The sequence below is a fragment of the Lactuca virosa genome, chromosome 8 (genome assembly GCF_052849685.1).
Source record: "Lactuca virosa cultivar CGN04683 chromosome 8, Lactuca_virosa_CGN04683_v6, whole genome shotgun sequence".
NCBI lineage: Eukaryota > Viridiplantae > Streptophyta > Magnoliopsida > Asterales > Asteraceae > Lactuca > Lactuca virosa.
Genome location: NC_136433.1, coordinates 324,295,346 through 324,318,042, shown reverse-complemented (window position 1 = coordinate 324,318,042; position 22,697 = coordinate 324,295,346). Strand labels below are relative to the sequence as shown.

At 39.2% G+C, this 22,697-nt stretch overlaps 2 protein-coding genes across 2 annotated transcripts; both read right to left on the bottom strand.

Moving 5' to 3' along the window:
- Nucleotides 1-880: 880 nt before the first annotated feature.
- On the bottom strand, nt 881-7,363 carry LOC145131755 (uncharacterized). Its single transcript, XM_079066412.1, has 4 exons — nt 6,271-7,363; nt 6,029-6,129; nt 5,234-5,753; nt 881-1,518 (listed from the first exon to the last, which is right to left on the bottom strand). The coding sequence occupies exons 1-4, from the start codon at nt 7,361-7,363 to the stop codon at nt 881-883; spliced, it is 2,352 nt and encodes a 783-aa protein (XP_078922538.1).
- Nucleotides 7,364-11,625: 4,262 nt separating this feature from the next.
- ACOS5 (acyl-CoA synthetase 5) lies at nt 11,626-14,738 on the bottom strand. Its single transcript, XM_079068386.1, has 4 exons — nt 14,135-14,738; nt 13,125-14,045; nt 12,979-13,046; nt 11,626-11,942 (listed from the first exon to the last, which is right to left on the bottom strand). The coding sequence occupies exons 1-4, from the start codon at nt 14,558-14,560 to the stop codon at nt 11,708-11,710; spliced, it is 1,650 nt and encodes a 549-aa protein (XP_078924512.1). The 5' UTR covers nt 14,561-14,738; the 3' UTR covers nt 11,626-11,707.
- Nucleotides 14,739-22,697: the final 7,959 nt, after the last annotated feature.

Sequence of the window (22,697 nt, the reverse complement as noted above, 5' to 3'; positions counted from 1 at the left end):
CGCCACCGTCCCCCACCACCACTGCCACGACCGTCGAAGTTTTATTGTTTTTATAATTTATATAGTGTATCTTTACATATAAGTTATAAAACAAGGTAGATTTTAGCAAAATAGACAAAAGGGTAATTCTGTCATTTTACATGAATTCCAATTCTATTTCCTACGAACCAAACAGAATCTGGAATTAAGTCAAATTCCATTTCTTGCCAACCAAACAACATATGGAATTGGATTCAAATTCCTAACAGATTCCTTTTCCAATTCCAGTTCAAATTCCTTTAGCAACATTTTACGAACCAAACAGCGCCTAAGATATCTTTTCCGAAACAACACCATATGATTAAAAGTAGACTTGACAATCGTGTCGTGATCGAGTTGGTGGGTTGCGGGTTGGCGAGTCAGAATATACCAACCCGAACACGACCCATTTAACTATAAAGGTCATGGGTTGGCGGGTTTAGAATATAAACCCATATATGACCCGCCAACCCACGTATTTATATAAGTTCACAGGTTGGCAAGTTTGTGGGTGAGATTTGGGTTCATAGGTTCGTGGGTCAGATTTGGGTTCATAGGTTCGTGGGCTAGATTTGGGTTCGTGGGTCAGATTCCATAAATAAAATTGACAATTAAACATGAATAAATTTTTGATGCAAACATATTCGAATTTTAGAAACTTAAGTCTTAAACATCCAAATTAAAATTAAAAACATTCATGGAAACATGTTCAAACTAAAACATTAATACAAACATAAATAATTAAAATTCAAACGACACTAAAACATATTAAATAATGACACGTCTCATCATCAATCATATATTTGTCTTATCTTTGTCTGAGACCTTACCCAAATCCTCTTCATTTTGCCCAAGATGTGGGTTATGATATCCATATTCCTTCATTGTGATCTGACCGTAAGTAAGTGGTGTCATCGACATCATCATTTGAAGATGCAATGCCGATAGAAAATGGGGGTAGTTCATCAAACTGATCGTACTCTTCCTCGTCCACAACATCATCAACACCAAGTATATGTCGTTTGTTATGCATAACGATGTGCTTTCCCGATTCCTTTGGGTCCTCAACATAGAATACCTGGGTAGCTTGTTTAGCTAGGATGAATGGTTCTGATACATATCCGTTTGTGGAAAGGTCAACAACTGTAAAACCATCATTGTAAAATTTAACACCTCGTTGGTTGTCAACCCATTTGCATTTTAACATAGGTATAATGATGGAATCATATTTCAATTCCCATATTTTCTGAATGATGTCATAGTATGATTCTTTGGCGATCCACACCCTTGTATCATGACTATCTCCATATACTTCAGTTGAGGCTATTACTGTTACACCACTATTATGAAGTGTACTTTTTCCATCTTGTTGATTAGTGTAAAATGTATAACCATTAATGTCGTATCCTTGGTACGTTGCCACAAGATCATCAGGACCATTCCCTAGATGTACTACAACTTGATCCACACTATCGATGTCATAACTTGCTCTCACTTTGTCTTTTAACAATTGTGAGAACGTTTTGTTATGTTCCTTAACCAACCATCTATTGCTCCTACCACGATTTGACAATTCCAGTGTTCTTTTGTGCTCATTTATATATATGGAGCAATGATTGTCATATGTTGTAGGACTGTAAAATGTGCAAGTTGTAAGTCTTCTCGATTTGGAATGATCTTTTTCAATCCAATTGTCCCACTCCCTACAAGTCTACCCTCGTGTCGAGATTTTTGAATGCCAATACTATCAACACCTTGTAGATAGTCAATACAATATTCAATTACCTCCTCTGTTGCGTATCCTTCAACAATACTACCCTCTGGTCGATGTCTATTCCTTACATACCCTTTTAAGACGCCCATATATCTCTCAAATGGATACATGTATCGTAAGAATACTGGCCCACAATAATTTATATCTCTAACAATATGAGATGTTAGATGAGCCATGACATCAAAAAATGAAGGTGGGAAATTGGAACATCCCAAAATTCGAGGCCAAAAATTTTGTTTTAAATACGTTATAATAAAGCCAACAGTATAATAAAACATCCATAATATCATGTCATGACAAAACCAAAGTAGAAATAATCAAAACATGTTATCATAAACAATATCAGAGTGTAATCCCAAAGATCTCATGTGCGGAAAACCATAGTGTGATGCGCTGCGATCAAGCCGACTCCTTTCCTTTGAAAACGAAGTACCTGAAACCAAAACTGAAAACCGTAAGCACGAAGCTTAGTGAGTTCCCCCATTATACCACATACCATACAATACATATATTGTCAAGCATATCCGGGTGCTGGCCTACCCCTTCGGTATCTTTCAACCGGTATCCGGGGACTATTCCCCCTATCACTAGCACGTAATAACATAGCATAACATACATAAATATATTTTCAGGAATATTTGGCTGCTCAACCTACCCATTCGGTATCTTTCAACCGGTATCCGGGAGCTAACCTCCCTTCGGTATCTTTCAACCGGTAACCAGGAGCTAACCTCCCCTTCGGTATCTTTCAACCGGTAACCAGGAGCTAACCTCCCCTTCGGTATCTTTCAACCGGTAACCGGGAGCTAACCTCCCTTTCGGTATCTTTCAACCGGTAACCGGGAGCTAACCTCCCATTCGGTATCTTTCAACCGGTAACCGAGGGCTATTTCGCCCCATACCACTATCACATAATAACATATCATGATCATACTGCTAGGCATGCATGGGTACTATCTACCCCTTCGGTATCTTTCAACCGGTAACTAGGCGCTATATCACCCCTACCACTACTAACACATATGTCATAGCATCCTAGCACATAAAGCATATCAGATAACGACACACCAGATAATTATCACAAAGACAATCATCTAACAAATAACTCCTATTAGTGGGCCAGCATTCTGGCCGTAGACCCACTCCTACTGGAAGGTAACTCACCTCACATTGTTGAAGTCTCATAGACACAATCCCACACTGCTGAAGTCCCGCATACTCAACCCCAGCTGCTGGATGACAGATTCCCGAACTGTCAACACCAAAATAACACCCAATTAATAATTGGGTTCCAATACATAACCATAAGTCCATGCTTGGGGGGGTAAAAGACTACTCTACCCCTAACTTGGCTTGATTCAAGCCCGAGGCCCAATCCAAAGGCCCAAAAGTCCAACTATGAGTCAAAGCCCAACATATGGCCCAATTTTCCAAATTGGGCCCAAACCTCTACATGGTCTCACTCTAAGGCCCAACCATTTATTCCAGTCCAACATTTGACATTCTAATGGCCCAATATCATATAATTATTAAGGCCCAAACTATGGCCCATCTATGACCCAATTTTCCAAATTGGGCCCACACCCTCATATGGGCCTTACCCTAAAGCCCATTAAATTATTCTAGTTCATTTGCTTGTTCTTGGATGGCCCATTAATAACCCAATTACCAAAGCCCATTAGAAAGGCCCAACAATAAACCCAAGCGAAATTAGGGTTTCACATAAAATGACGATTAAGGTTAAGTGTTTCTCACTTAACCCATTAAGGACTTAATCCATTAAGTCCATCACTCTACTAGATAAGTCATATGATGTGATTGGGCTTAATACACAATTCCATTCTAATGGCCCAAATGTGGGTCCAGATAAGTCCAAGCCCATAAATCCAATATTAGGGTTTTCTAAACCCTAATTAGGGTTTCCAATCCCATCTTAGCCCAATAGGCCCAAAACCAAGTCCTTAAGCCCATTAGGGTTTTCCTTAGGTCAACTAGGAGTCACATGTTAGGGATTTTGGGTCCATTAGGGCTTAGTAGGGTTTAATTGGCCTATTAGGGTTTTAGTCCTTTGTCCAAACATCCAACAAGCAATCCTAACACAACTAAGCACACCGCCACCCGACACGGCGGCCGGTGGCGGCAGCCACCACCCTACGGTGGTGGTTTGAGATTTCTATTATTATTTTGGCACCATTACAATATACAACTCGATAATACACACACACACACTAATAATAACACATACGCACACACACAACCACCCTTGTGGTGGTCGGTGGTGGTAAGTGGCAGCAGCCACCATCCTATGGTGGCGGTGATGCCATTTCCGAGAACTTCAGCTATACACACACACACTCACCAACTGAAACACGCACATCTTCACTTCTTTACTCGGGAAGGGGAGCCAACCACCCATTGACGGCGTATGGCGGCGGCAGTGGTGATTTTACAATGACAGCCACCACCTCACGGTGGTGGCGATGGTTTTTGTTAGTCCCTAGTCATACAGCCACACACACACGAGTCTTGAAACATAATCACACCCATACAAACTCACGGTCACCTCCCATGGTGGTCAATGGTGGCGGCGATGATAGGAAGTAGAAAGAAATGGCGGCATGAGGTGGTATAAGACGTCAAACCCATAAGAAGGAACAAGAAAGATGCGTTGTTGACATTCTGAGAGTCTTCTGGTCGATCATAGCCCGCGCGACGACGTCCCTAGCTCCGATCTCCGGTCTTCAGTGGCACCTCCGGTTGCACAAACGTCATTGGGGACAGGAGGTCACGAGTCGGCGACACCCACGACGTCATATCCTTCTCCAATCTCCGACTGATGCAGCGCCCGATCCTGGTTCCCATCGGTCTCCGCTATTGCCGGTGACAGGGGCCATTTGACGGTGCTAGGTGGTCAGAGGTAGCAGCGGTGCCGGAGATGGGTGAGGTGAGAGTGGCGGCTGCATATGATATTAGGTTTAGGGTTTTAGGAGGCTGATGCATGGTGACGGGTTAAATACCCGTATCCCATACAAACTCTATTCAATTTTGTACAAAATCAGTCCCTGCCCCACAAATTCTTTTCACACCCACTCTATAAATTACCATTTAGCCCCCAGCAATCCAAAACCTTTTCAATTTAAGTCTGAATTTTACCCTTTGGCCCTTGCTTCCATAAATTCATTTCAAATTCGATCCCTAATTTACCATACAGCCCCTAAGCCTCCAAAATCCCTTCAAATGAAGTCCCAGAAATTACCATTTAGTCCCTGCCTCCAATAATATTTATGAAACCAATCCGGAACTTACACTTTTAACCCCCGAATTCTAAGATTGTGACAGTTAACTCCTCGAGACCCACACCTTGCTATATAATTATAAATTATAGGGCTACTATTCATTCATTAATTTGTTTATTTATTTATTAAATAAACGGGGTGTTACAGAAATACATCTCGAGTTGGCATAATGTCAAGATAATATCACTTTCCCATGAATCTAATACCTCGAGATCAATAACTTTAGAATGAATCATGTTGAAAAACAAGCATAGCTTTGTGATTGTGTGTCGAATGCGGCCTGGTAGCATTCCACGAATTGCATTGGGAATCATATGTGCCATTAAAACATGACAATCATGGGACTTCATACCAAATAGTTTTAGTTCTTTCATTGACACTAACTTCTTAATGTTAGCAGAATAGCCTGATGGAACCTTTACACCATGTAAGCACTTACAAAATTTTGTTTTCTCATCCTTTGACATGGTATAACAAGCTACTAGCAGATACATACACTTTCCAGGATTCCTAATAGGAGCAAGCTCGGGACGAATTCCCATTTCAACCATGTCTTCCCTAACATTAATCCCGTCTTTTGACTTTCCCTTGATGTTTAACAATAAGGCTATCAAGCTTTCACAAACATTTTTTTCAATATGCATAAAGTCAAGACAATGGCGAACCTGCAAGTGCTTCCAGTATGGTAACTCCCAAAATATAGATCTTTTCTTCCAAATAATTTTGGGAGGAGTTGTACCTATACGTTTACGTTTACGTTTTCCTTTACCATTACCTTTGAATTTTCCGAATGTCACGTTTAGATTTTCAACACGAGAAAATACAGTTTCTCCTCATAATGGTTTCCTTGCTTTCCTCTCCTCAGTTTTACCATTCAACACCTTTTTTTCTTGCGATATGGGTGATTTTTTGGAAGATATCTTCGATGATCCATATATACATTTTTCTTGCAATTTGTCAACCATAACGATTGTGTGCCATCTTCACAAATTGGACATGCATTTGCTCCTTTTGTGCTGTATCCAGACAAATTCCCATATGCTGGAAATCATTTATGGTGCAATAAATCATGTCTCGAACTATATGCATCATACACTTCGACACCCGGACACCACAATTTTTTCATGTCCTCAATTAATGGAGCTAAATAAACATCGATATCATTTCCCGACTGTTTTGGACCTTGAATTAGTAATGACATCATGATGTATCTTCTTTTCATGCATAACCAAGGTGGGAGATTGTAGATACAAAGAAGAACTGGCCATGTACTATGACGACTGCTTAAGCTTCCAAATGGATTAATTCCATCAGAACTAAGTCTGAACCGAATATTTCTAATCTCTCGACCAAATTCTTTAAAACTGGAATTAATATTTCTCCATTGAGGGGAATCAGCCACATGTCTTATTTTTTCGTCTATTTTACGATCGGCATGCCATCGTATTAATTTTGCATCTTTGGCGTTTGCAAATAACCGCTTTAATCTAGGCACAATAGGCAAATACCACAATACTTTAGCAGGTGGACCTTTCTTTTTCACATCATTGGTTTCTTCTGTATGATTATTCTTCTTATACCGTGATGAACCGCATGTGGTACACTTATCTAGATCTACATACTGGTTTCTATATAGCATACAGTCTTTTGGACATGCATGTATTCTTTCGATTTCCATTCCCATTGGACACATTAGTTTTTTCGCTTGATATGTTGAAATAGGTAACTCGTTATCTTTAGGAAGCATATCATTCAGAAGCTTTAGAAGATTTGTGAAACTTGTATCACTCCAACCATTGTTTGCTTTTAGGTTAAATAGTTTCAAAACAACAGATAGTTTTGTATACTTCATACACCCGGTATACAACGGTTTTTCCGAGTCGTCAAATAATTGTTGAAAATTTTCATAATCCTTTTCAGCGACATTGTCCTCCCAATCATGTAACATTCTAGATAAGTCATCGTACTTGTCATTGTTTGAATCATTGTTATCATCATTAAACTCTGAAACAACCTCATTACGATTAACCAATGTCTCCCCATGTCGTGACCAACATATATAATTTCTCATAAACCCATGAATTATTAAATGTTCTTGTACTTTGGCAGAATCAGTGTATATACGACAGTTCTGACAATCTACACAAGGACACCATATGTAGCTTTCTCCTTTATTCACCCGATTTTCCTCTGCGACTTTAAGAAACCCATCCAAACATGCCAAATATTCATCGCATGAACGTTTAATTCTATACATCCAGTAACTACGATCCATCTGTTATTACATAAAAGATATATCTGAATAACATGCATGTAGGATAACATATGCATTTAAAGGCATATGTAATGTACATAATACAAAGTTAATCATACAAATAAAAAAATTTAAATATTTTAAAACAACTTGATAAAATTATATAATATTTTAACATAATTCGTATTATCATTATAGTTGTGATATATTAAATAACAATTAAAATTAAGACGTTAATTAAGAAAGAAGTGGTAAAACATTATATAAGTCAATATAAATATTAACTTTATCGTTGTTTATTATATATATTAAGGGATATATGGGATTATCTAAGCCTAATAGATGTTATGAAATTCTAAACAATTAATTAATATTTAATAAAAAAAAGAAAAAAATATGACAAGTTACAAATGAATGATACGTAATGTGTCAAAATGTTAGGGTTTCATAAGGGTGGACTAACAGACTTTTATAGATATCACAAATCTCATAAAAACCCATTCGACACATGAAGGCGGGACTTTTTCCGCCAAATATTTCATCATCTTTAATCCTTTATAAAGACCCATGCTATACATGATAATGAAAAAATGGAGAGACCGAGACGAAAGACTGATAGCAGAAGAAAGATTCATCGTCTCTGTTAATCTACTCTCCTAGTAGAGTCTTGTGTTATAAACTCTGTCCTAAGTGTAAATATAAGGAATGCAGAAGGATCTTGAATCTTACATTGATTTGAGGTAATAATTCTTCAGTGTATGTCGTATTCAACTAAAATCATGTTTATTGAAACCAAATTTAGGTTTTATGGTATTTAGTCAACACAATTTGAGATTTTCAGTCTTAACACTGTTTTGGATTTTCAATTCTACTTACATGTAAAGAAATTTTATTTTCTAATTTGAGAGTTGCCTTTGAATGTGTTGTTGATTGTTGGTGCTAGAGATGAAAGGGATTGTGTCGATGATATCTTTAATTCCAAGGGATATTGCGAAGGCTACAAAGAGACTAGAGATAACTTTGATTGTTGAGGAAACCGAATCTTTGCAATCTTCTATGCCCTTAACAGCTTCAGAATCTGTTAAACTTTATCTGTAAGTTTTCAAATTTAAAACATTAACTGACTCAAATGTGAATATTTGAGTAGAATAGGGTTAAAAATACATACTTAAGTCTTAATGAAGAAGAGTATGTGTGTTGTAGCCTACGGTTTTCTTCTCCTTCATACAAGATTTATCTATTTTCTGCATATGTAACTAAACAGTAAACTTATGTTATCATATAATCGAATGTAGTTGCAAAGAAATGGAATCAATTAGTAGTATGCACCTAACTAGGATTAGAGATACTTACAAATCAACTTCTATCTTTTTTTTCACTTGATTTTTTGCGTATGCTAATTGATTAACAAATACAAGTCTGTTCATGTGTCGTCTCTTCTTTTTGCGTATGTGTAAATGGAAGAATAAATAGCAACTAATTAGATAATCATATGAATCAACAATAGTTATCCTTCAAATTTGTTTTTTTTATCAATAACTGTAACTTTAAAATTTAAAGTTTATTCATGATTGGTTAATATTTTGAGTGTATCTTATCTATTTTTTCGTAGAGTGCATAAATTTCAAACGAGATAAGGATATGATTAAATAGAGAGCAAACATAGGTCTCATCTGTCAAAAAACCCATTTTTTTTTGTTTAGTAACCGACATAGAAAAGCTCATAAAGATGTTGATTATTACTATGTTGTTGCTGCTTAAAGTTTTTGATGGCTGACTTTTCAAGTAAAATTGGTGAATGTTTACGAAACAGTTATTGAGTTTGCTGATTTTCCTTTAGATGGACGCCCGTTCATGAGAGTTGGTTGCTTTTTCATGATAGTTAGTTGCTATTCTGGTGCTACTAATTGGGTGGCTGAGAGATAACTTCCTCCCTTCAGATCCAACTTGACCATTTTGCCCCTAGTGTTATTTTGGTGAAATTCAACTGTTTTTTTGGCGCTGCCCTGTTATTAGCTCAAGGTTCCATATGCACAATACATACATCACGTGAGCATGTGCTTATAGTTTTCATAGTGTTGATTGAATTAAAGATTTCATAAACTCCTTTTCCTCTGGTTGCCGATTTAGGAGCAAAGTAGTTTGTCTCTATTCTGTTTGTTTCTACATTCTTTTTTTTATTGTTCCAACTTCCTGCTGCTCCTGTTTTTTTATTTCTAATATATTGTGGTGGGGAATTATGGATGATTTTGTCCCTGCTTTCATTTAGCCATTCAGGTGGGGCATGAATTTAGCACTAAAATACTCAGTGCAGAAAGTGGTACCTTGTAAAGTTGTGTTAGATCAATCTTGGTTATTGTTTGGTTTTTGGATTATAGATGATTCCATATGTTCCCATGGTTGTGAAGTTGATCTTCTCTGTTATTGTCTTATGTAAATGATAATAAGTTAGATATTCCAATTTTAGATAGCCTTTACCCTTTCCCCAACATTATGTCTCCGACTGTTCTTGATGTGTAACCAAACCTTGTTCACTTAACTCAAGATTATGTAACATGTTGGAAATGTATATATCTACTTGTTGACAGGTGGGGATTATGATGTTTGTTTATGGTTTTGGTGTTTCAGCTACAACAATATCAATGGAGGGATTGATGGTAACTGATGCAGTATTGTTGTTGTATTTATAACCATCAAAGTGCATCGGAGGACATCTTTTGTGAACTAAGTTCAATTCTTTTTAATATATAGTCTTAATTCGATGTAATTTATTGAACCTGACTATTTTTTCATGTAATTCTACACCATTGGGCAAAAGTAATATATACATGAAAGTAAACTGATGTCTATACATCAATTGTTCAAAAAAAAACCTAATTCCTATGCAAATAATAATACAATATGCAATATAATCATCACATGAGTGATTACTTACGTTCTAGATGAAAAAAACTGATATAAAAAAGAAACAAGATATGAGCATTAACTTGACTAATTGGAAGATAGGTGGTGATTTGACCACTGTTTACTGTAAGGGTATGGAGTTTTTATACAAAAAAAAGTCAAATAACCTGCTTTTTAAAAAATGGGTCATATAGTTTTCTAAAACGCATGCCTCTTAGTAACACGAATAGAACTCGGTTGTTTTTTCAAGGCCGGGTCATATACCCATACAAAAAAAGTCACGGTTGCTATACTAGGGACCGAGTTTCTTAAGCGTAACATATACCCCGGTTTTTTAAAATGAACCGGGTCATATTGCTTGTCCCGTTTTAGATCCCGGTTTTTCCATAATATAACCCGGTTTTTCCAAAAACCAGGTCCTAATTGGCGAGTCCTATATACCATTTTGTAGTAGTGAGCAACGACTTTTAAACCTTAGCGACAACCTTTTTCATCTCCATGGCTTCTGATTCTTGTAGTGAATATTAAGAATGTTGTTTACAAACAACTTCAATTCTATTTCAATAGAATTGTGTTTTCATTTATTATCTTTATTATCTTTTCATTATTTTTTATTTTTAAATAAAAAAAGACTTGACCTAATTTATGAAAATAGAGTTTTGTGGTAAAAAAAATGTCATTAAAATAAAGAAATGGTTTTATTTTAGGAAGCATATGAGGACCTAAATAAAGCTCCACTAAAACCCCAAATATGATATAGTGACAACAAAAAGGTGCAACTGAAACCCCCAAAAGGATGCAACCGTTTAACTAAAGTCTTTTAGCGTCAAAACTTTTAGTGACATTTATTTTGTGCCAATGATTACGAAACAATCTTTAGTGACACTTTGTCGTTTTCAATGATACTTTTCTATGTAGCCAAATGTCATTTTATTTGTAGGGTTTATTACTGAGATGTTCTTGAGTTCATCGTGTTATTGAGTTCATGGTGTTCTGTTCTGCAGATTTTTTGAACCTAAATTTGCCGAAAACTCAAGTTTGGCCAAACACAACCTAAATTAATCTACACTAGTAGGTCATGGTAATGTTTTTTTAACAAGATAAATAAGTTTAATAGTGATGTGTACAAAAATCAATATACATGAGTAAATGTGTAGTAAATGTGTACACGATATAAAGTTCATTACTTTTATAAGTGATTAACGTTTTGATACAATATAACATTTTAGTAAGATTGAGATACAAGAATTAGATTTTCATCAAGTTTTCTAATTCTTTATCATTAAGAAACTATTTAGGATGAAACGAAACACGTACTTTATAATAAAAGATGCACGTACATAAATTTTATTGAACCCTAATACATTTTTTATGCTAGTTATAGAAAGGGTAAAAAGGTAAATTTAACTAGTGACACATGAAAGAAAATCATCAATTTGGAGGTTGTACTTCCGACTTTGTTTAATTTGTAGCAGATTTGGCGAGACTCTCCAACATTTTCTCTTTAATGAGCCTCCTCATGATTTTGCCGGAGGGTGATTTGGGTATTGTATCTACAAAATGAAGCACCCTCACTTTCTTGTAATGTGCTACATTGTTCGCAACATACTTCATCATATCTTCTTCGCTCTCTTTTGCATCTTTGCTCATTACCACATTTGCCCCTGGTATCTCGCCTGCCTCTTCATCTGGCAACCTGCACGTTTTAAATTTTAACTACATATTTAAAACCGACTACAACCAAAATACAATTTTTTTTACAGCTATCACAAAATAACTATTTATTTCATTTTAAGTTTAAATGAAATGTCTTTTATTTTGCAATAATACTCTATGATTCTATTGGAAAATTCTTTCATTTTTCATTTATTGTGAAGGCCTGATCATATTGCACAAAATAAGTTTCTTTGCATGTTTTTCTAGTTTAGTTGTTATATCATTCTTCGACTTAGTTGTATTTTGTGCTTTCTACATGAGAAAAAGTCCTTACTAGTTTTCTTATACAAATAAGGACTTTGTTCAAATAGTACGGAGCACATAAAATAAAGTCAAGTACTTTGTTCTTTAGTTGGTGTTTGAAGATGGAATATATCAAGACAGTGCAAAGTAGTAGGATTTCCTTCCATTGAAAAAAAATGATATTTTAAGATGAAAAATATCAAGGTTTAAAAAATTAATTGTAATTTCATTTTCATGCAACTTCTTCATTTTATGCAAATAAAGTGGAATTTTGTTAAAAGCTATGTAAACCTAAAAAAATATTATTGTCAAAACTCATTGCAATGACATGAAAAGTAATATCGCAAAATTAAAATTATTATACGAAGACGGTTTTATGAAAATAGGTGAGTTTCGTAATGATTTATGAAAAAGTTGTTTATTCGAGGGTAACCCAATTAACTATATTTTTGGTTATTTTCATGAATAGTAATTTGTTTGAAATTATGTTATTATTTACGTAAAATATATTATTAAAAAGCTGTTTATTCAATTTTATAGATTTTAATGCGTTTTAGAAAAAAAAAATTGAGAATTATATAAACTATAATTGAATTTTAAATTCAATTGTCAAAATCATAATTTTTTAAATTCTTAAATAAATGTCGTAAATTAAATTTTGTAATAAATAATTTTTATTTTTCTATTTTATATAAAAATTTAATAAATATAAATGATTTATAAAATTATATTTAATTTGACAATCCTGCTAATAAAAATATAAGCATAATCACCCCACTACAGCGGCATCTTCAACGGAAGGGTGGCCTAAAAGTATTCCCTCTAATTCAGCTGGTGCAACCTGTCAATTTGCATGAAAAACGGATTATTAGTCGTTTTAATTCATATCTGCATGATCAAAGTTTGAGTAAAAACTTACTTGAAATCCCTTGTACTTTATTAACTCCTTCATACGATCAACAATAAAGACATCACCTTCTTTATCGATGTACCCAATATCGCCGGTGTGAAGCCACCCTTGTTCGTCGATAGTTTGAGCTGTCTCAGCTTCATTCTTGTAGTAACCTTTCATGACACATTGACTTCGAACACAAATTTCACCCGGTGTATCAGTAGGTAGTGAACGACCTGTATCAGGATCAATAAACTTCACTTCTAAATTTGGTAGAATGTAACCCACCGATCGTTTCTTGGCTGTGTGGTGACCCTTTCTTGGGTCGCCGTGGGTTAGTGTTATGCAACTATGCTCCGTCATCCCATAAGCTTCTTGAACCACTACTTGAGGGAATCTCCTTTGGAATTCCTCGTAAATCTCTGGGGCAAGAGGCGCTGCGGCGGACATGACGGATCTCAGTTGGAGCTTCGCGATATCTTCAGCGATGGGATGCTTAACTAACCCTAAAAGTATCGGCGGAACAATTGGTGCGAAAGTGACTTCATGTTCGATCAGTGCTTTCAAAACAGTTGACAGATCGTATCTTCCCATCACCACCACTTTCCCTTTGTTTTTAAGTGTCGCGCATAAGATTCCTGTGAGTCCGTAGATGTGAAAGTACGGAATTAACCCTAGTATTGTCACTTTTCCGATGAGGTCAGGGCTGACGCTAAAAAGGGTCGAGCAAAGGTTCGCGACGATATTCCGGTGAGTTAGCATGACACCTTTTGAAAGTCCGGTGGTCCCGGAGGAGAAAGGAAGGGCACAAAGATCGTCCTGAGTCACAACGCTTTCAATCATACTGTTGCTGGCTCGCTCTCCTGCTTCCAGCAATTCGTCCCATAAAATGGTCCCTGGCACCCGTTCTTCTCCGACAATTACCACCGGTAACCCTAATTCGCTCACCTGTTACAAAAATTCAATAAAATAATGTTGGTTGACCTTAAACAAGATTTGAGTATTAGAATTGAAACTGAGGTTAATTAATTAATTACCTTGTTATAAGTCTTGTCATCAGTGATAATTAGTGTGGCTCCGGCTAACTCTACTTGTTTCTTGATCTCAGACGAATGGCTTGAAGGATTAGCGCCGGAAAAAACACCACCGCCACCCATTATGCCGAGGGCCACGATACCGTACTCCACCACGTTAGGGAGGACAACGACGATGACGTGACCGGTCCGCATGCCAAGGGACCTCAGCGCTTTAGAAGACCTTTTGACATCTCTAGCAACTTCACCATAAGTGTAGGATTTCTTTGTGGCGGCGTCAATGAATGCCACATTTTCGGCGTATGATTCTGCATCCTTGAGCACGAAGTCCGGCAACAAGAGGTCGGGAATGGGGACAGACGGGTAACGACTTCGAAAAATGATTTCTTCATCATAATCTTTTGCCAAATCCTGTGCGTTTTTACCCATTGTTGATAATTTATGTGAATGAAAGAATTAATCAAGGCATCGATTTTATAGGAGAAAAATGCTTGAATCTTGAGTTAGTGTGCATGAGGGTTTTAGATGAGATTAGGAGTAAGGTGGGGTTGTCATGCTCGTTTTCTTAGGTTGGAGATTGTTGAGTCATGTAATACTTTGTTTGATTTTAATCCTTATTATAGGTGGCGAAATAAGCATGTAGAACATATGGAGTAAGTGGTAATAACATGCTGATGTTACATATATAAATGTATTTGATTAACTTTATTACAAAAGTTAGTAAAATCGTTTCTTAGTTTCGTAATAATGTACATATTAAACTTTATTACAAAAGTTATTTAGTAAATTGTCAACACGAACGGAGTCTTTTGTAAAACTAGGCTCGTTTTCAAAAAGTGTTATAGAAATAAGCTAGTTTTAAAATAGAGAAAATGACACATATGACCTATGAACATTTTAAGGTTTAATCTTTTAGTCATTAAACTTTTTTAGTGACTATATAAGGGAACAAACTTTATTTTGTCGGGTCAATTACGTCATTATGTCAATTGTGAAGGGGTCAGCCGACCATATTCCTGCCACATGTGTTACTTAAACCCCTTGGCTTGCTGACTGTGTATGACATGTCATTTATTAATAGTTTTACTTAAATGAGATTTTTTCCTGTCGACTGTCCACCATTCACCACTTCCAGCTCTTTCGATAAACCCTTACTTTCGTTCAGTCTCCTCAAACCTCAAACATGGATCCCGTATTCATCCAAGTCGATGTGCATTTCCAAGGAATCTTTGCAAAATACCCCATACGCTACACCGGGGGGGGGGGGATTACTCAGAGGTTGTCGGACATCGATTTCGCAGGCATGGACAAGAACGGGTGTTATGAATTTATCGAAAGGTTCACCGGAGAAAAGTGTGCGAAGGTTTATTACTGCCAACCAGATATTCATTTTCCCAAAGGTTTGACCTTAATTTCGAATGAGTTGGATTATGCCGGTTTTATAGCAATAGCGTATGAATGTGGTGTTATACTTCCTATGTATGTAGACCCATTTTGGTAATACTAACATGCAGGAATGGTTGGAAGAATACAAAGAAGAGGTTGTTGATAACATAGTGGAAGAAGTTCTTGATGGTGCATGACTAATTAAAGAAATTGAGACATGCCATTTGGATGAGGATGAGGATGAGGATGAGGATGAGGATGACCATGGGGTTGAGGATGTGGATGCTGATGAAGATGAGGATAACCATAACAACCCTCATGTAATATCCCGTTTATAAAATAAATAAATAATGTATAGAAGCCCTAAAATGAATAATAATTGAGCGAGGCGTTAGTTTCGAGGAGTTAAAAGTCATAATTACAGAAGTCAGGGTACGTTTGGTAATTAATGGACTTAAATTGAAGATATTTGAAGGCTTAATGGTTTATTGGTAATTTAGGGATCTATTATGAAAGAAATTTATGGGAACAGGGCTTAAAATGTAAGTTTTGGATTCAGTTTGTAAAGATTTCGGAAGGCAGGGTTAAAAGTGTAACATATGAACTTATTTTGAAAGAAAAGAAGGAAGGAGGGATCGATTATGTTAATATGGGGAAATGTTTTGAGAGGCATCGGGTATATATTTGTCTTAAGGAACCCTAACCCTAATACATGTTGCAGCCGTCACCCTCCAACCTTATACCCCCTCACCGGCCGCCACCCTATTCTCCCTTCTTCTCCAACCACCGAGCGACCATGGTGCTTTCCGTCGTTGCTAAAGGCGAAGCCATCGTGTGATGTCGTCGTTCAACCGGTAATGAAGGGAAAACAGGTAGTAACCTCCATCTCCGGCCGTTAGAGCCTTTGTCGCCGCCGCGCCGCTGTTGTTGCCGCCACCTCGCGACCGGAGCACCACCACCACAGCCGTTTTCTTTCAGTCGACGATGTGTGCGTCGTGTGGGTGTCGGATCTGTTTGAGAGATCGGAAGTGGACGACAGATCTGCCACCCTCGTTTCTCGTTGCTCACAGTTGTGGGTTCCCCGAACGCCACTTTATAGCCGCCGCGCCGCTGCCTAGCTGCCTAGCTGCCTACGAAGGAAATGGTTGCTTCTCCTTCGTGATTCAGTTGTAGAGGTCGGACGACCCACTATTTATGTGTTGTCGTTCTCCAGTCGAAGATCGCGAACCCTAGCCGCCACCCCCGCTGTTGGGGGCTGTTGAAGTCGATGAGCCGCTGCCGCCTCTATTCGCCGCCTTCCTGTCGCCACCAGCCACCGTGGAAGGTGGCTGTGTGCATGTGCTTCTATGTGTTTAGGTGTGTGTTGGCGTGTTGTGTTTTAGTGTGTGATGTATGTAGCTCCGTTGGCCGTTGGCCGGAAAATTGAGAAAGGGCCACCGCCACCATCGTGAGGTGGTGGCTGCCGCCAAGCATCGCTGCCGGCCACCATGGTGTGGCTGTGTGTGTGTTAGTGTGTGTGTGTGTGTTTATGTTTGGATTAAACATTGTAATTGTAATTAGCATTGGTTAATAATGAAAAGAATCAAAACCACCACCGTAAGGTGGTGGCCGCCGCCGTGAGCCGCCATGGACCACCACTACCCGAGGTGGTAGTGGGTGGTGCCCCACAAGCAACCCCTAATGGACCTAGCCAAAACCCTTATGGGCTTAAAGATTAATTTTGGGCCTATTGGGCCATGTTTGAGTGGAAACCCTAATTAGGGTTTAGAAAACCCTAATTGTGAGTAATTGGGCCTTAGACTTATTGGACCCACTCTTGGGCCATTGAGATTGGATTGTGTTTTAAGCCCAATCACTTCATAGCACTTATCTAGTAGAGTAAAGGAATTAATGGATTAAGTCCTTAATTGGTGAAGTAAGAAACACTTAACCCTAGTTATCATTTTATGTGAAACCCTAGTTTCACTTGGGCCTTGAATTGGGCCTTTCGATTGGGTTTTGATAATTGGTTTATTAATGGGCCATCCAAGAATAATTAAATGGACTAGAGTAATTAGTTGGGCTTTAGGGTAAGGCCCATAAGAAGGATTGGGCCCAATTTGGTAAATTGGGCCATAGTTGGGACCTAGATGGTTGTATGATATTGGGCCCCTAGAGTGAGACATGTTGGACTGGACTGAACAATTGGGCCTTAAGGGAAGTCCATGTAGAGGTTTGGGCCCAATTTGGAAAGTTGGGCCATATGTTGGGCTTTGATCCTTAGTTGATTTTTGGCTTATGGATTGGGCCTTAGGCTTGGGTAAGCCAAGCTAGGGGTAATGTAGTAATTATCCAAAGTATGTATTTATAGTTATGTGTTAGAACCCAATTATTAATTGGGTGTTATTTTGGTGTTGACAGTTCGGGAATCTGTCATCCAGCAGCTAGGGTTGAGTCTGCGGGACTTCAGCAGTATGAGATTGTGTTTACGGGACTTCAGCAGTGTGAGGTGAGTCCTCTTCCAGTAGGAACGGGTCTAAGGCACCAAGGCCGACCCGTATATGTGTGATACGTTAGTAGCTGAGTGTGGGCGGGGCCCGTATCTCATTATTATCTGAGTATAGATATCAGTCAGATTATTGGATTGCTATACTTGTTGTCTGTGTGATGCTTGTATATGTTGTTAGGAATGCGAGTGTGGGTGGGGCCCAAATCTCATAGTAGCTGAGTGTGGGCGAGGCCCGTATCTGATAGATAGCTGATATGGTATATATTTATATGCTAGTGATATTTGTTGTTCGTTTAGAGCTTGTATGTATTTTCATGACTAGTGAGTGTGGGCGGGGCCCGTATCTCATCATAGCCGAGTGTGGGCGAGGCCCGTATCTCGAAGTAGCTGGGCATGGGCGAGGTCCGTACCTCCTAGATAGCGGAGTGTGGGCGGGGCCCGTATCTCCTAGATAGCGGAGTGTGGGCGGGGCCCGTATCTCCTGGTTAGCGGAGTGTGGGCGAGGCCCGTATCTCCACGAGTGTGGGCGATGCCCGTATCTCCTAGTTGCATGCTATGTGTAGATGGTATGTGGTAGATTGGGGAGACTCACTAAGCTTCGTGCTTACGGTTTTCAGTTTTCGTTTCAGGTACACAGTTTTCAAAAGAGGAGCTCGGGAAGATTGCAGTGCACACACCATTTGTTTAACCTGGGATGTTTATACTCTGATATATTTTGACATGTGACTGTGATACATGACTTATGATTATATATGAAGAAGATATTTATGGTTTAAAAACGAAATTTTTGGACTGTATTTTTGGGATGTTACAAGTTGGTATCAGAGCCTTGGTTTGAGGGATTCGGGCGCACTCCCGAGTGTGTCTGAACTCAAACTAAGGAAGTGGTATAAAGTTTTCAAGAGAAAAACCATGTTTACAAAAGAATTTTGAGAAAAGAAAACAATTTTAGAAAAAGTATAAAGAAAAGAGTTTTAGAAAAAGCGAAAAGAATTTTGAAAAGAGAAAAGGGTGTGGTGCATGCAATCAGCCGAGCTCAAGTAAGTACTCCCAAATTACCCAAACAAGTTTATGTTATGTTTATCAGCTTATGAGAATTGCATGCTAGTTAGGACTAAGGGTCTAGGAAGGATGCCTTATGTGCCTATTATATGTGTATCAGCTTAATGATAATTGCATGCTAGTTAGGGCTAAGGATCTAGGGAGGATGCCTTATGTGCCTGTTATATGTGTACCAGCTTATTGAGAGATGCATGCTAGTACAGAGTAGCCAGTATGATATCCAGAGTAGTATATGCTTTAGTATGTGTACTCAACGCCCGAATGTTGCTTGCTTTGTGCTCCTAGGAGTTCTAGTTGTCTTTCACTAACTAGTAAACGAATATGCTAATTACATATTGCAAGGACTAAATAATTTCAGAGGGTTAGGTCTAGCCCTATTTCACAGCTCTTGTCTGAGTCCAACCGTTGTAGGGTAGGGTCTCTCATTTGAAGAATTTTCTAGTCTGAGTAATATGTAATAGTATTCGCGAGCTAGTTAGGGGAAGAAAGCAGGAACTTCTTATGTAGCTGATGGCGGGGAGTAAGTTGGTGGTTACCCTAGGGCAAGCCTAGGATGAGAGTAGCAGAGACTAGTAGCAGTAGAAGGGACTTGGTGGAGTCAAGGCAATTCTTGAGGAAAGTACGGATAGATGTGGAAGGTAGTATGAGCCCGTACTACTGAAAGCAGAGGATCCGTACTCGAACCAAGGAAGGCTGAGATAAGACCAGGGAACTTGTAGTGTGTGAGATCCCTCGAGTTTGGATGAGTATTGTGATGTTAGTGATGGTATGTTGCCGAGTATAGTGACACTACGTGGTAGACCAGATGGTAGTTCTGGTGTCGACGAGGGATCAGACGCAGACTCTAGAGCCGGGCAGATTGATGATCAGATGAGGGAGTTCATTCCATCTGAGAATTACGCGCATTATCATTGACCAGACTCCTGTGATCCTCAGTGTGATCAAGGAGGGCATTATAGAGATTTGTGATGAGAGGCCGAGTGCATTCTGCACTGAGATAGCAGTCATGATTGAGACCCGTACGTTGATGTTTCGGGAATTCAGAGTTTATGAGGCTTCAGATTGTCATGGGGGTTAGGAACCCCATTGTTAGTAGTAGATGGTTGGCAGATGTCACCAACACTTTTCGTACCAGACGTTGTCTCGAAAGGAGACAAGATCTGACTTACTTCCAGTCTCCTGAGAGATAGAGCACGAGAGTGATATGAAGAAGTAGGTAGTGAGTGGAGCGTTGAAGTAGTTGATGATATGTCATCGGATGACTTTTAGACTAGATTCTGGGAAGAGTGTGCCCAGGCGATTGAGGCGCAACAGTTGGCGCAAGAGTTGTTAGATCTCCACTAGAAGACTGGGACTATGGCAGAGATCATTGTCAAGTCTCGGGAAGAGTTTACATGGTACCGCAGTATGCAACAGACGAGGAAATGAAGAAGGTAAGTTATCAGAACATATTGTAGAATGATAGCAGGGAGATCATGAGTATCTCGGGGTGCAAGACCCTAAATTATATGACTTCTAGAGTTTGAGAACGAGATATGGACTTGGAGCACATTGGTAAGAGGGAACCAGATCAGTTGCTTATATTGAAGGGTCCCGGGAGGAGACCCTAGATTTAGGATTAGCTTTCGAGAGACCAGCAGGGTCAGACTCGGTGCAACACTTGCGGGAAACTGCACAAGGGAGCCTTTAGTTTCAAGGGTTTGAGTAAGTGTAACCCTGAGTTATCCTTGGTTTGTGTCTAAATTATATTTTCAAGAGATGTCATATGCCAATTGCATGTCAAGAAGCACCTGAGGGAGGTGCTAGAGACTTTGAGGAGGGAGAGAATTTTTGCAAGGTTCTCCAATTGTGAGTTTTGGTTGCGCGGGGTGCAATTTCTTAGGCACCTTGTCAATCGGAAGGATATTTTAGTTGATCCGGCCAAGATAGAGGCCGTGATGCAGTAGGAGATTCCGAGGTCTCCAATTGAGATTCAGAGCTTCCTGGGTCTAGCGGGTTATTACCAGAGATTTATTCGGATTTTTAGAAGTTGTGTGACCTTTTGGACTGGCTAGTATTGAAACACTAGCAATGGTAAGCGTGGTTTCTAGCAGATTGGTCATGGGTGGTGAGAAGGATTGGGAATTCTTCCAGTTTTGTGTGCTGTAAGGCATTAGCTGAATCAAAGTGCGGGAGAATCGCCCAAGGATTCAGAAGCGGGAGCAGTTTTGAGACTAGGATAAGTTCGCATCTTTGTTTGGAAGGAAGACAGCTTAAGCGGCTGTATGGTTTGATGATGGTGTGAGATGGAAGTTCGGAAAAACTTGCCAATAAGGAGATCGCGTTCCCGTAATGTTTGCTAGCAAGCCTTAGGGAATCAGGTGGGGGATTCCAGTCAGGACATGGGTTTAGTTTTGGATGCTAGGTCATGTGTATGCTCGACGTTGGATGTGTTCGGATCAGTAACCAGCGAATGAGATAGTGTCAGAGTGTTGTAAGTCTGCAGGTGTAGCCGTAGCATTCACTAGCAGCCAGATAGTGTTAGAGTGTTGTAAGTCTGCGGGTGTAGCCGTAGCATTCACTAGCAGTCAGATAGTGTTAGAGTGTTGTAAGTCTGCGGGTGTAGCCATAGCATTCACTAGCAGCAGATAGTGATAGAGTGTTGTAAGTCTCCGGGTGTAGCCGTAACATTCACTAGGTTGGCAGACAGCGTGAGTGCGTTGTTAGGACGCGGGAAGGACAGTAGTACCCACCAGTTCGGCTGTAGCAGTGAGGATATGGAAGTCCACGGGTTGGATTTCGGAATTACCCAGACGGATTAGACCTGGTTAAGCCAGTGATAAGATTGTAGAAGCGCCACTACAGAGATGAGAGCAAGGAAGCAGTGGACTGCTTAAGGTCATTTATGACATGAGGCTACCAATGGTCATGTAGCAATCACTTTTAGCCTTGGGTTTGGTGACGTCAGGATTCGACGTATGGACTCGATTAGTTAGATCAGAAAGTTATTAGAGCCTCAGTGGCATGGTAACTAGTGGCAACTAGTTCTAGAGAAGGAATTTGTTCAGAAGTCGTGTGAAGCGACTAAGTGGGAGTCCTTTGGCTCCGCAACCGGGCAGGAACCCGGTACTTCAGATGATTGGCGAATCAGTTGAGACCAGGAAGGCCTAGACAGATTTCGGGAAGCAGCCATGTGGCAACATACTGCTTCAGGCAGATCAGTGTTCGTACAGTTTCAGTGTTTGGGCAGTGTTAGTAATTGTGTTTAGGTTGCAAGTGCGGACATAATAGCTGGTTGAAATGGATAGTGACAAGTCACTCACAGTGGAAATAGCTGAGCATTGGCCAAGTATAAGTGAATCACAAGGATAATGGAGTCGTGATTCTGTTTTTCTAGTGGGAGCCTTGAGTTATCAGGAGATAGGTAGGCAGCTGAGAGACAAGAGGACTGGATTCGGCAATAATGACCTAGTATGAGTGGTCTGTCAGGGATTCAGAGCATCTCGAGACATCAGAATCCAGAGGACGTAGATGTGAACTTGTTGCGAGGGATTAGTTCGCCTGCAGATGTTAGCGCCTTGTGATGATTGGTCACAGCTACCCTGAGAAGGTTAGGTTGCGCCCAGGATGGTGACCATGTTACTTGAGTGG

Excerpts from the sequence above, each read along its gene's own strand:
- LOC145131755 (XM_079066412.1), bottom strand. The coding sequence starts at position 7,363 with ATGGATCGTAGTTACTGGATGTATAGAATTAAACGTTCATGCGATGAA. Across the intron at positions 5,754-6,028 it reads TGACAAATTGCAAGAAAAAT|GTTCGCCATTGTCTTGACTT; the intron begins GTATATATGGAT and ends AAGCACTTGCAG. Across the intron at positions 1,519-5,233 it reads CCAACTCGAGATGTATTTCT|ACAAAGTGAGAGCAAGTTAT; the intron begins GTAACACCCCGT and ends AATTGTTAAAAG.
- ACOS5 (XM_079068386.1), bottom strand. The coding sequence starts at position 14,560 with ATGGGTAAAAACGCACAGGATTTGGCAAAAGATTATGATGAAGAAATC. Across the intron at positions 13,047-13,124 it reads TAAAGTACAAGGGATTTCAA|GTTGCACCAGCTGAATTAGA; the intron begins GTAAGTTTTTAC and ends GCAAATTGACAG. Across the intron at positions 11,943-12,978 it reads GAAGATGCCGCTGTAGTGGG|GTTGCCAGATGAAGAGGCAG; the intron begins GTGATTATGCTT and ends TAAAACGTGCAG.